This window comes from Stenella coeruleoalba (assembly GCF_951394435.1).
Source record: "Stenella coeruleoalba genome assembly, chromosome: 1".
NCBI lineage: Eukaryota > Metazoa > Chordata > Mammalia > Artiodactyla > Delphinidae > Stenella > Stenella coeruleoalba.
Window position 1 is genome coordinate 103,105,244 of NC_137169.1, and position 14,594 is coordinate 103,119,837.

At 36.4% G+C, this 14,594-nt stretch overlaps 1 protein-coding gene across 1 annotated transcript in view; it reads left to right on the forward strand.

Annotated features, from left to right (window-relative positions):
* The window catches only part of MAN1A2 (mannosidase alpha class 1A member 2), a 161,232-nt gene that overhangs the window by 50,502 nt on the left and 96,136 nt on the right, over window positions 1–14,594 (forward strand). The window contains exon 3 of the mRNA XM_079931821.1: window positions 6,530–6,626. Coding sequence (XP_079787947.1) covers window positions 6,530–6,626 — 97 coding nt within the window. The remainder of the gene's footprint in view (window positions 1–6,529; window positions 6,627–14,594) is intronic.

The window sequence follows — 14,594 nt, forward strand, 5'->3', positions numbered from 1 at the left end:
GAGGGAGAGGAAATCTGGTGAATATTTTAGTAGAACTTTGTTAATTAGAACTCCTAATTCTGGGTGGAGTTTGTAGTTGTACTGCTTATGAAGAAAAAGACTTCGTTAGAGTGTAATAGCATCAACAATATTTCAAATCTATTGTTCATCATAAAATAAGACAATAAGTTTAGTTCAAATAGATATCTATTTGGATATATTCTAGTAACGAATATGGAAGATTTGCAGGTATTTTAAGCATGGCCTTATGAATTGGTATAAAATATGTCCTCTGATTTTACCTCACCTTTGGATTCTGTGTTTTATACTCAGGCTGCTTGAGGCACTTTCTTTGGACAGTGTTGAGGACTTTGATACATTTCTTTTCAGATGCCTTACCTTTTTTTTAGATGTCATTAGAATTTATTGAAATACTGTCTGATGTACATAATAATTCAGGTAGGTAACAGTGTGTGTTGAGAGGACCCAAGACCACCCACAGGCTCAGTGATTCACTGGGAGTACTCACAGAACTTAGCAAAACTGTTGCATTCATGGTTTTGGTGTATTCAGCTGAAAATGTACAGATTAAAATCAATAGAAAAGGCACATAGGACGAAGTCCAGTAGAGACCAGGTACAAACTCCTAGTTGTCCTCTCCCAGTGGAATGATACGGACAGCGCTTAATTCTTCCAGAAATGATTTGTGGCAATGTGCACAATGTATTGCCAGCCAGGGAAGTTCACCCCAGCCTTGGTGTCCAGATTGTTTATCAAGAGTTCATTATGTAGGGTTGGCTAATCTTAGTTCTTCAGCCCCTCCAGAGGTCATGCTGATACCGTGTGGTTCAAGGTCCCCACTGTAAATCACGTTTTAGCATAAACTATCTGACATGGCCCAAGACTTCAGGTAAACAAAGATACTCTTAACAGGCAGGATAATAAAGGTTTAGAGGTTATTTTCCAGGAGACTGGTACAGGCCAGACCTTTTTTGAGGATGTGCAGGGTTTGGACAACCCAGACCTGCTAAGTGAATCCTATAGAGCATACAATATTATCCAGGGTTCTTGTAAATTAACATAAAACATATTAAGAATCCCTGTGTAGGCTCCTGTTAAACATTATGGTAACTGACTTAGTAAGCAGAGAAAGTTGGGATCTAAGCCTGCAGGGGAAGAAGCTAACAAGAGGCAAGGTGATGTGAATACCTGCAGAATATCTGAAAGTATCAAGAATTAGAAACACCATTTACCTCTGAAGGCAGGGGTATAAAATAGAGCTGGAAAAGGATTATTTGAAAGTTTTTAAAGGAGCTCTTAACCCTTAGATCCCTAGTTCCCTAGCCTAAGCATCCTAGTTGCTGTCCTCCCTTCCCCAAAAGAAGACTAAAAGTTTACTTTTGGATGGATGAATTAGGGAAGATCTAGACTTTGGGAATACCAAGTATGGCTGAGGGGAAAGGGCAGAGGTCATTCTAAAAAGTGAAGCGGCCATAAAAAGAAAAACGAAATTGAGTTATTTGTAGTGAGGTGGATGGACCTAGAATCTGACATACAAAGTGAAGTAAGTCAGAAAGAGAAAAACAAATACTGTATGCTAACACATATATATGGAATCTAACAACAACAACAACAAAAGTGGTCATGAAGAGCCTAGAGGCAAGACGGGAGTAAAGACACAGACCTACTAGAGAATGGACTTGAGGTTACAGGGAAGGGGAAGGGTAAGCTGGGACAAAGTGAGAGAGTGGCATGGACATATATACATATAGGTAGCTAGTGGGAAGCAGCCGCATAGCACAGGGAGATCAGCTCGGTGCTTTATGACCACCTAGAGGGGTGGGATAGGGAGGGTGGGAGGGAGACGCAAGAGGGAAGAGATATGGGGACATATGTATATGTATAACTGATTCACTTTGTTATAAAGCAGAAACTAACTCACCATTGTAAAGCAATTATACTCCAATAAAGATGTTTAAAAAAAAAAAGTGAAGCGAGTAGTAGGGATGGAGGGAATTAAGTGAAAAATGGATTCTGAATATTGAGACAACTTTATCCTGGTCAACTCTTTGAATTCTGGCAGCCAGGTGTATTTTCAATTAGCAGGAAAATGAAGGACTTCTGTCTGGAGAGACTTGACTGGCCCAAGAGGAAAGACCTAGTCTATTTCTCAGTGAAACACCCCTGGGTTTCATCTGAGCTCCCTAAGATGAAGCTCAGTCAATAAGTCTTGCCTCTTCACTGACAGCCTTTGATTGTCTTGTAAGTGCTTCACTCATATGTGAAGAGCAAACCACGGATCACCAGACATGTAAGGAAAGTTTCTCACATGAGACAAATGGAAGAAAGGAATTTAGAGGATACAGAAACCATACAGGGAGCAGAATACATATATCAAAAAAGAATATCTTTAGGATGCCAAAAAGTTAAATTCATGAAATGAGAATAAGTTATAAAAAGGAACATTTACAGAATAAGGAAGAGTTCTTGGAAATTAAAGATATTGATACATTAAAAAATTCAGTAGAAGAGTTGGAAGATAAAATTGAGCAAATCTCTTGGAAGGACAAAAGATTAAGAAAACAAGAAAAATGATAAGATCAATCTGGAACATCTAACAAGTGATTAATTAGGAGTTTTGGAAAAAGAACAGGGAAAATAGAGGGGAAGAAGTCAAAGAAACAATTCAAAGGCTCCTACTGAAATTTTAGAAAAAGAGGCATAAAAAACAGATCCTAAAAGTTTACAGAGAAAAAAATAGTTTCACCCAAAAGATTTGGATTGTACATAATGGCACATTAGATTCCTCAACAATAATATTAGAAAGTGGAAGAGAATGGAGCTAAGGTTAGGAAGAATTATATATTCAGCCAAATTATGAATCAAATCTGAGGGTAAAGATATTTTTAGATGTTTTCTCAGATTGCTACTGCAAAATATGCTTCAGCATAAAAATAGGAAGATAAACGATTTTGGAAACAGGATCTGTCACTAGAGAGAGAAAGGAAGGTCAGTCTCAGGAATGTGAAAAAGGGGATCAGATGATGGCTGTGCTTCAGGTTGAGAGAATGGAAGTCTAGGTTAGAGTTAGGAGGATAGAGAGCCTCAGGAAGGATTTATCAGAGAATAAAATGGAACTGATGGTTTATCTGATGTGTTTAATTATATTGAGACAAATTTTGAAACTCAAGTATAATTTGGAAGTAAATTAATAATTGTTACATTTAAAACTACATCAACAAAAATACCCACCAAACTTCAGACCAGTAGTTAACATCAGGGAAAACAAAAGTTGAACAAAATAATATAGTAATTGTAAGAAAAACATGTTGTCAACTACATTGGAAGGATGTGAGCCAGGGAATATATGTGGGGAAGTTTATGTGGAGGTGAGCTGATAGTGTATACGAAAGCTAAATTATCTTAACTATAGGGGAATATAGTAAATAGCTAAAACTTTTTTTAAAATCAAGAAATAGCACTAAAAAATGTACTTAGAAATACAGTGGTAAATAGAAAAGCAGGTCAAAGAGTTTAAGTAATTGGCTCAGGAAAGTGGAAGGAAAGGAAAGTGGGGAAGATAGGACAGGCTATTAGATTTTTTAAAAATTCAACTTTATTGAGACATAATTTATGTACAATAAAATGTATTTATTTTAAGAGTATAGCTTGGTGAGTTTTGGCAGATGTATATACTTGAGTAACAACAGTGGCGATCAAGCTGTGAATAGGTCCATAATCTCAGAAAGGTTTATTTGTGCCCCTCTTCAGTCTACCCCATTCCTTGGCCCCAGGCAACTGCTGGTCCGCTTTTAATCATTATAGATTAGATTTGTCTTTTCTAGAGTTTCAGTGAAATGGCGTCATAAGGTATGTGATATTTTGTTTCTGGGCTTTGGCTCAGCATGTTTTTGAGATTCATCTATGTATATTACAATAAAGGTAATTTTTTTTTCTTCGTAGTATTCCATTGTATGGCTATACGATGATTTGTTTTATTCATTCACCTGTTGAACATTTGTTCAACCTTTGGTCCAGTTTTTGGCTATTATGAATAAAGTTGCTATGTACATTTGTGTACAAGTCTTTTTGTGGGCATATGTTTGTTTTAGTTTGACATTTCAGTCTGTGATCTGTTGTGAGTTATTTTTTTTTGTTTATTGTGTGAAGTAAAGGTTGTGCTTCATTTTCTCCCCATAGGGCTTTTTAGTGTTCCAGAATTATTTGTTGAAAAGATCATCCTTTCTTGATTGAATTACCTTGGCACTTTTGTTCAAAATCAATTGATAAAATCAACAGATGTTGAGTCTCTTTCTGGACTCATATCTGTTTCATTAATCTATATTCCTGTCCTTAATGAGAGTAGGACGCTGTGTTGATTGACTTTTATAGTTAAGTTTTGAAATCAGTTAAGTCCTCCAACTTTGTTCTTTTAAAAATAGTTTTGGCCATTCTAAGTCCTTTGACTTTATTGAATTAGCTTTTCTGTGAAAATAAAAGGTTGCTGGGATTTTGATTGGGATTTCATTGAATCTGTAGATGATTTGGGAAGAATTGTCATCTTAACAGTATTGACTTTTTCATTCCCTGAGCATATCTGTCCGCTTACTTAGGTTTTCTTTAATTTACCTCAGCAGTGTTTTGTAGTTCTTAGTGTATAGTTCTTGCACATGTTCTATTTCATGTTTTTTGATGCTAGTATAAATGGAATTGTTTTTGAATTTCCATTTCTGTTCATTACTAGCATATAGAAATATAATTTATTTTAGTTTGCTGAACTTGTATCTTATTTACTGAAGTCATCTTCTAGTTTTAGTGGCTTTTTATTTTAAGATTGCTTAGGATTTCCCTTGTACATCGTCATGTCGTCTGTGAATAGAGGTACTTTTCCTTTCTCCTTTTTGATTTTTATGCCTATTATTTCTTCTTATTATTGCCATGGCGAGGACTTTCAGTACATTGTTGAAAAGAAGTGATGAGAATAGATGTACTTGATTTGTTCTCAACTTTAGGAGTAGGGTCTTTTACCATTAAGTGTGATGTTAGCTGTAGGTTTTTTTTGAAGATGCCCTTAATTAAGTTGAGGATGTTGCCTTGTAGTTGTGGTTTACTGAAAGTTTTTTTCATGAATTGGTGTTGAATTTTGTCAAATGTTTTCTCTACATCTAAAAAGGTGATTGTATGATTTTTTTCTTTTTATTCCGTTAACATGGTGAATTATAGTGATGTGTTTTTGAATGTTAAATTAGACTTATATTCCTGGGTTAAACTGCACTTGGTCATTGTGTAGTATCCTCTTTATATATTGTCACTTTTTGTTAAAGAATTGTTAAGGAATTTTGCATCTGTGCTTTTGAGATATGTTGGTTTTTAATTCCCTTGTAATGTCTTTGCCTAGTTTTGGTGTCTGAGTAATGCTGGCTGCAAAAAACAAGTTGATAAATGTTTTAATGAATATTATGTTTGAGATACCACAGGCTACTATTACATAATTCAACTAATATATAATTAAATACTCTGCTGTTGTGTAGCTTAGTACTCCCTGGCTTGTAAGAAACTCAGTTCAAACTAATTGATATAAAAATATTTTTTAGCTTAGGGGCTCTGAACTAGAGCTTCAAGTTTGGCTGAATCCAAGTCTGTAGATGTTATTGTCAATAATATGCATGTCTCTTTCTGTTTTCTTTTTTTATTTAGTTTCTACATGTTGGGAGAGAGACCCCATCAGCTCCAGGATTATATATTACATAGATCTTGAGATTGCAAAATGAGAGTCCCTCTGTCTGCTGGTGTCTATAACAATATGTATGAAAGGACTTGACTGCCTTTACTTGAGTCACATGTACTCAATCACTTTGTGTAGGTCAGGGGTTGGCAAACTACAAACTGCTGGCCAAATTCTGATTGCTGCCTATTTTTTAAAAATACAGTTTAATTGGAACCCAGTCATGCTCATTTGTTTATGTATTGTCTAGGGCTGCTTTTATTTTTTTAAAATACAGTTTAATTAGAACCCAGTCATGCCCATTTGTTTATGTATTGTCTAGGGCTGCTTTTATGCTGCAGTAGCCAAGTTTAGTAGTTGCCATACATGCTTACGGACTGCAAAGCCTAAAATATTTACTTTATAGGAAGAGTTTGCTGATCTTTGGTCTAAAGGTTATGGATACTCTAGCTAGGCTGTGTTAATTGGTTGTGGAATCAGAGCCGCTTTTTGACAGCTTTGTCAGAATCACAGTGAGGGAAGGAGAGCTGTTTCCAAAAGGATTGGCAGTTCCTAAAAGGAAAGAATGCCAAATAGACACCTTTCTCCCCAATAAAAACAGTTTTTCTATTACAACTCATTTTTTGTTCTGTTGTATAGACTTAAGGTAAACATGATTATGTGTGTTTTCACACTGATACAGGTGTTAATAGAATAATATACTAAAGTAGGAGATACAGGAGAATGTGTAAGGATATAGTAATAGAATCTCTAAATTATGTGAAATATAAAGATAACAGTCTGTGAAAAATATAAATTGATGGGTTATAATTTTTCCTTTCTCAGATGATGAAACATGCATGGGATAATTACAGGATATATGGATGGGGACATAATGAATTGAGACCAATTGCAAGGAAAGGACACTCCACTAATATATTTGGTAAGTTTACTTTTTTTTTAAATTTAATTTTATTTATTTTTTTATACAGCAGGTTCTCATTAGTTACCCATTTTATACACATCAGTGTATATATGTCAATCCCAATCTCCCAATTCATCACACCACCACCCCGCCCCTGCCACTTTCCCCACTTGGTGTCCATACGTTTGTTCTCTACATCTGTGTCTCAATTGCTGCCCTGCAAACCGGTTCATCTGTACCATTTTTCTAGGTTCCATATACATGCATTAGTATACGGTATTTGTTTTTCTCTTTCTGACTTACTTCACTCTGTATGACAGTTTCTAGATCTATCCACGTCTCTACAAATGACCCAATTTCATTCCTTTTTATGCCTGAGTAATATTCCATTCTATATATATGCCACATCTTCTTTATCCATTCGTCTGTCAGTGGGCATTTAGGTTGCTTCCATGTACTAGCTGTTGTAAATAGTGCTGCAGTGAACATTGGGGTGCACATGTCTTTTTGAATTATGGTTTTCTCTGGGTATATGCCCAGTAGTGGGATTGCTGGGTCATATGGTAATTCTGTTTTTAGTTTTTTAAGGAACCTCCATACTGTTCTCCATAGTGGCTGTATCAATTTATATTCCCACCAACAGTGCAAGAGGGCTCCCTTTTCTCCACACCCTCTCCAGCATTTGTTGTTTGTAGATTTTCTGATGATGCCCATTCTAACTGGTGTGAGGTAATACCTCATTGTAGGTTTGATTTGCATTTCTCTAATAATTAGTGATGTTGAGCAGCTTTTCATGTGCTTCTTGGCCATCTGTATGCCTTCTTTGGAGAAATGTCTATTTAGGTCTTCTGCCTATATTTGAATTGGGTTGTTTGTCTTTTCAATAGTGAGCTGCATGAGCTGTTTGTATATTTTGGAGATTAATCCTTTGTCCATTGATTCGTTTGCAAATATTTTCTCCCATTCTGAGGGTTGTCTTTCCATCTTGTTTGTAGTTTCCTTTGCTGTGCAAAAGCTTTTAAGTTTCATTAGGTCCCATTTGTTTATTTTTGTTTTTATTTCCATTATTCTAGGAGGTGGATCAAAAAAGATCTTGCTGTGATTTATGTCAAAGAGTGTTCTTCCTATGTTTTCCTCTCTGAGTTTTATAGTGTCTGGTCTTACATTTAGGTCTCTAACCCATTTTGAGTTTATTTTTGTGTATGGTGTTAGGGAGTGTTCTAATGTCATTCTTTTGCATGTAGCTGTCCAGTTCTCCCAGCACCACGTATTGAAAAGGCTGTCTTTTCTCCATTGTATATCCTTGCCTCCTTTGTCATAGATTAGTTGACCATAGGTGCATGGTTTTATCTCTGAGCTTTCTATCCTGTTCCATTGATCTATATTTCTGTTTTTGTGGCAGTACCATATTGTCTTGATTACTGTCGCTTTGTAGTATAGTCTGAAGTCTGGAAGCCTGTTTCCTCCAGCTCTGTTTTCTTCCCTCAAGACTGCTTTGGCTATTCGGGGTCTTTTGTGTCTCCATACAAATTTTAAGATTTTTTTGTTCTAGTTCTATAAAAAAATGCCATTGGTAATTTGATAGGGATTGAATTGAATCTGTAGATTGCTTTGGGTAGTGTAGTCATTTTCACAATGTTGATTCTTCCAATCCAAGAATATGGTATATCTCTGCATCTGTTTGTTTCATCTTTAATTTCTTTCATCAGTGTCATAGTTTTCTGCATACAGGTCTTTTGTCTCCCTAGGTAGGTTTATTCCTAGGTATTTTATTCTTCTTTTGCAATGGTAAATGGGAGTGTTTCCTTAATTTCTCTTTCAGATTTTTCATCATTATTGTATAGGAATGCAAGAGATTTCTGTGCATTAATTTTGTATCCTGCAACTTTACCAAATTCATTGATTAGCTCTAGTAGTCTTCTGGTGGCATCCTTAGGATTCTCTGCAAACAGTGACAGTTTTGCTTCTTCTTTTCCAATTTGTCATGTCATCTGCAAACAGTGACAGTTTTACTTCTTCTTTTCCAATTGTATTCCTTTTATTTCTTTTTCTTCTCTGATTGCTGTGGCTAGGACTTTGAAAACTATGTTGAATAATAGTGGTGAGAGAGGACATCTTTGTCCTGTTCCTGATCTTAGAGGAAATGCTTTCAGTTTTTCAACATTGAGAATGATACTTGCTGTGGTTTTGTCATACATGGCCTTTATTATGTTGAGATAGGTTCCCTCTATGCTCAGTTTCTGGAGAGTTTTTATCATAAATGGGTGTTGAATTTTGTCAGAAGCTTTTTCTGCATCTATTGAGATGATCATATAGTTTTTCTGCTTCAGTTTGTTAATATGGTGTATCACATTGATTGATTTGCATACATTGAAGAATCCTTGCATTCCTGGGATAAATTTCACTTGATCATGGTGTATGATCCTTTTAATGTGTTGTTGGATTCTGTTTACTAGTGTTTTGTCGAGGATTTTTGCATCTATGTTCATCAGTGATATTGGTCTGTAATTTTCTTTTTCTTTTTTAGCATCTTTGTCTGGTTTTGGTATCAGGGTGATGGTGGCCTCATAGAATGAGTTTGGGAGTGTTCCTCCCTCTGCTATTTTTTGGAAAAGTTTGAGGAGGATGGGTGTTCCCTCGTCTATAAATGTTTGATGGAATTCACCTGTGAAGCCATGTGGTCCTGGACTTTTGTTTGTTGGAAGATTTTTAATCACAGTTTGAATTTCATTACTTGTTATTGGTCTGTTCATATTTTCTATTGCTTCCTGGTTCAGTCTTGGAAGGTTATACCTTTCTAAGAATTCGTCCTTTTCTTCCAGGTTGTTCATTTTATTGGCATACAGTTGCTTGTAGTAGTCTCTTAGGATGCTTTGTATTTCTGCGCTGTCTGTTGTAACTTCTCCTTTTTCACTTCTAATTTTATTGATTTGAGTCCTCTCCCTCTTTTTCTTGATGAGTCTGGCTAATGGTTTATCAATTTTGTTTGTCTTCTCAAAGAACCAGCTTTTAGTTTTATTGATTTTTGCTCTTGTTTTCTTTGTTTCTGTTTCATTTATTTCTGCTCTGATCTTTATGGTTTCTTTCCTTCTGCTAACTTTGGGTTTTGTTTGTTCTTCTTTCTCTAATTCCTTTAGGTATAAGCTTAGATTGTTTATCTGAGATTTTTCTTCTTTCTTGAGGTAGGCTTGTATTGCTATAAACTTCCATCTTAGAACTGCTTTTGCTGCATCCCATAGGTTTTGGATCATCGTGTTTTCATTGTCATTTGTCTCTAGGTATTTTTTGATTTCCTCTTTGATTTCTTCAGTGATCCGTTGGTTATTTAGTAACGTATTGTTTAACCTCCAGGTGTTTGTGTTTTTTATGTTTTTTTCCCTGTAATTGATTTCTAATCTCATAGCATTGTGGTCAGAAAAGATGCTTGATATGATTTGAATTTTCTTAAATTTACTGAGCCTTGATTTGTGACCCAAGATGTGATCTATCCTGGAGAAGGTTCCATGTGCACTTGAGAAGAAAGTGTTATCTGCTGTTTTTGGATGGAATGTCCTATAAATATCAATTAAATCTATCTAGTCTATTGTGTAATTTAAAGCTTGTGTTTCCTTATTAATTTTCTGTTTGGATGATGTGTCCATTGGTGTAAGTGAGGTTTTAAAATCCCCCACTATTGTGTTACTGTCGATTTCCTCTTTTATAGCTGTTAGCAGTTGCCTTAGGTATTGAAGTGCTCCTATGTTGGGTGCATATATATTTATAATTCTTATATCTTCTTCTTGGATTGATCCTTGATCATTATGTAGTGTCCTTCCTTGTCTCTTGTAACATTCTTTATTTTAAAGTCTATTTTATCTGATATGAGTATTGCTACTCCAGCTTTCTTTTGATTTCCATTTGCATGGAATATCTTTTTCCATCCCCTCACTTTTAGTCTGTATGTGTCCCTAGGTCTCTTGTAGACAGTATATATATGGGTCTTGTTTTTGTATCCATTCAGCGAGTCTGTGTCTTTTGGCTGGAGCATTTAATCCATTGACGTTTAGGGTAATTATCGATATGTATGTTCCTCTCACCACTTTCTTAATTGTTTTGGGTTTGTTATTGTAGGTCTTTCCTTCTCTTGTGTTTCCTGCCTAGAGAAGTTCCTTTAGCATTTGTTGTAGAGCTGGTTTGGTGGTGCTGAATTCTCTTACCTTTTGCTTGTCTGTAAAGCTTTTGATTTCTCCATCGAATCTGAATGAGATCCTTGCCGGGTAGAGTCATCTTGGTTGTAGGTTCTTCCTCTTCCATACTTTAAATATGTCCTGCCACTCCCTTCTGGCTTGTTGAGTTTCTGCCGAGAAATCAGCTGTTGACCTTATTGGGGTTCCCTTGTATGTTATTTGTCCTTTTTCCCTTGCTGCTTTCAATAATTTTCCATTATCTTTAATTTTTGTCAGTTTGATTACTATGTGTCACGGCATGTTTCTCTTTGGGTTTATCCTATATGGGACTCGCTGTGCTTCCTGGACTTGGGTGGCTATTTCCTTTCCCATGTTAGGGAAGTTTTCGACTATAATCTCTTCAAATATTTTCTTGGGTCCTTTCTCTCTCTCTTCTCCTTCTGGGACCCCTATAATGCAAATGTTGTTGCATTTAGTGTTGTCCCAGAGGTCTTTTAGGCTGTCTTCATTTCTTTTCATTCTTTTTTCTTTATTTTGTTACTCAGTAGTGAATTCCACCATTCTGTCTTCCAGGTCACTTATCCGTTCTTCTGCCTCAGTTATTCTGCTATTGATTCCTTCTAGTGTATTTTTCATTTTGGTTACTATATTGTTTATCTCTGTTTGTTTGTTCTTTAATTCTTCTGCGTCTTTGTTAAACATTTCTGGCATCTTCTCGATCTTTGCCTCCATTCTTTTTCCAAGGTCGTGGACTTTCTTCACTGTCATTATTCTGAATTCTTTTTCTGGAATGTTGCCTATCTCCACTTCATTTAGTTGTTTTTCTGGGATTTTATCTTGTTTCTTCGTCTGGTGCATAGCCGTCTGCCTTTTTATCTTGTCTATCTTTCTATGAATGTGGTTTTTGTTCCACAGGCTGCAGGATTGTAGTTCTTCTTGCTTTTGCTTTCTGTCCTCTGGTGGATGAGGCTGTCTAAGAGGATTGTGCAAGTTTCCTGATGGGAGGGACTGGTGGTGGGTAGAGCTGGCTGTTGCTCTCTTGTTTACTTTTTCTAATTACTGTTTTCATTTTCTACCTTCATTTTAAAAGTAGGATCTAACTTTTTAGGTACTTTCTAAAACCTGAGTACTGTAGTCCCCTCTTATCTAAGGTTTTTTTTTCCCTCTGCAGTACTCAGTTACCTATAGTAAACTTTGGTGTGAAAATATTAAATGGAAAATTGCAGAAATAATTCATAAATTTTAAATTGTGTGTCTTTCTGAGTAGTGTGATGAATCTTGCACCATCCTGCTCCTTCCAGGCTAGGGTGTGAACCATCCCTTTGTCCTGCTTGTTAGTTACTTATTAGCCATGTGGATTATGAGATCAACTGTGGAGATATTGCAGTTCTTCTGTTCATGTGACCCTTATTTTACTTAATAATAGCCCCAAACCACAAGAGTAGTGATGCCAGCAAGTTGGATTTGCTAAAGAGAAGCTGTAAGTGCTTCTTTTAAGTCAGGTGTCCCCAACCCCTGGCCTGAATACCAGTACTGGTCTGTGGCCTGTTAGGGACCAGGCCGCACAGCAGGAGTGAGCGGCGGGCAAGCGAGTGAAACTTCATCTGCTGCTCCCCATTGCTCACATTACTGCCTGAACCATCCCCCCCTCACCCCCCGCTCCCCATGGAAGAATTGTCTTCCATGAAACTGGTCCCTGGTGCTAAAAAGGTTGGGGACCGCTGCTTTAAGTGAAAAGATGAAAGTTCTTGACTTAATAAGGAAAGAAAAAAAAAATTGTTTGCTGATGGATCTAAGGTAAGCACGAATGTTTTATTTGTGAAATTGTGAGGAAAGAAATACTGTGCTAGTTTTGCTGTTATACCTTAAACTGTACAAGTTATGGCCACAGTGCAATAAGTGCTTAGTTAAGATGGAGAAGGCATTAAATTTGTACAATAAGATCTTTTAAGGAAGAGAGAGAGAGAAAGAGACCACATTCACATGACTTTTGTTACAGTAAATTATTATAATTGTTCTGTTTTATTATTAGTTACTGTTGTTAATCTCATACTGTGCCTCATTTATAAATTAAACTTTAACATACGTGTGTGTGTATAGGAGAAAAAACGTAGTATATATAGAGTTCAGTACTATGCAGGCTTTCAAGCATCCACTGGACATCTTGGGATGAATTCCCTGTGGATGAGGGGGAACTGTTGTATTTCTGTGGAACTATAATTTGAAGCAACATGTATTTTTTGGCAAGTTTCAGTCAAGATTTAGTTATAGTTGCTTTTGAAAACACAGATGTGATAGATTTTCTATTTACATACAGATGTTTTAGTCATTTATTTGAGTATTTTGAAGCTTTTTCTGCATCGTTTTACTTTAAGCAAGGTAGGTACCAATTTGTAATCTTTTATCTTCAACACAATACCAATTCTGATACTTGTACATTTTAGAGGAGGAGAAAAAGGATGGGAAATTCCAGTAGTGCTATCTATGTATGTTAAAAAAAAAAAAAAAGTAACATGGCCAAGGTGACTCATTCGGTAAATTGAGTGAATTATATTTTACATTCATAGTTCCAAGGGAAAAATTGACAGTGTGTGTGTCTGGATGGAGGTCTGGGGAAGAGGATTTTTTTTTGGCTGCGTTGGGTCTTCTTTGCTGTGCACAGTCTTTCTCTGGTTGGGGCGAGCAGGGGCTACTCTTTGTTGCAGTGTGTGGGCTTCTCTTGTTGTGGAGCATGGGCTCTAGGCGTGTGGGCTTCAGTAGTTGAAGTATGCGGGCTTAGTAGTTGTGGCACGCAGGCTCTAGGGTGTGTGGGCTTCAATAGTTGTGGTGCGTGGGCTTGGTAGTTAAGGCTTGTGGGCTCTAGAGCTCAGGCTCAGTAGTTGTGGTGCACAGGCTTAGCTGCTCTGTGGCATGTGGAATCTTCCCGGACCAGGGATTGAACCTGTGTCCCCTGTATTGGCAGGTGGATTCTTAACCACTGCGCCACCAGGGAAGCCCCTGGGGAAGAGCTTTGTTTAACTTGGATTTGCTCTTTCTACCTCTCTTGAGTTCAGTTCTCTTGTTAAACTTATCAGTTGAAAAGAGTAAGTTAACTTACTTAACTTTTACTTAATCCAAGGATAAGTCTTGAGAATTACCAAGTTGTTCTTTATAGTCTTCATTTCTTTCCCCCATTTTAGATGCTTCTTGATGTGATGGATATCTTTTAAATAACAGTAGGTGAAAGCAAGAAAATATTAATGGGGCAGAAAGCACATACATTAGTCATATGCAGGGCAATCATCTTTAGTAATTGTAATGCAACACCACAGTAATCCAAATAACATTTTTAAAAAATGTGACTCTGGAAGAATTTTTCTAGCACTATGATTTCTCTCATAATTTGTTTGATGCTTGATTGTTTTCTGTCAAAAAAGAAAATGACTGAAAAGATCATTTCTCCTGGGTTTGAGAGATGTTGGGATGGAGGAATAATGGAAAAAAATTTTCCTTTAGGTAATCAAGGACACCAGAGATCTCATATGTGACATTTAATTTAGTGGCTATCACTTAATGAAATAGAGTTTATTTCTTCAGCAGAGGTTATAGAGTGATCTGAAGAGTTCCTGTTGCTTCGTGGATGCCACATGAGACATTAATGGACTAAAAGTCATTATATTTAGTGATTAATTAAAATTAGATCCTCTCTGCAAGTAACCATCCCTTTATATTAAACTCAGTGGTAAACTCTGAGCCCTTTTAAAAAATTGGAATATGAACATGTATCAAACATGAGTTGGATGTTAATTTTCTGCTTGGTTTTTTAAACCTTATTTCTCAG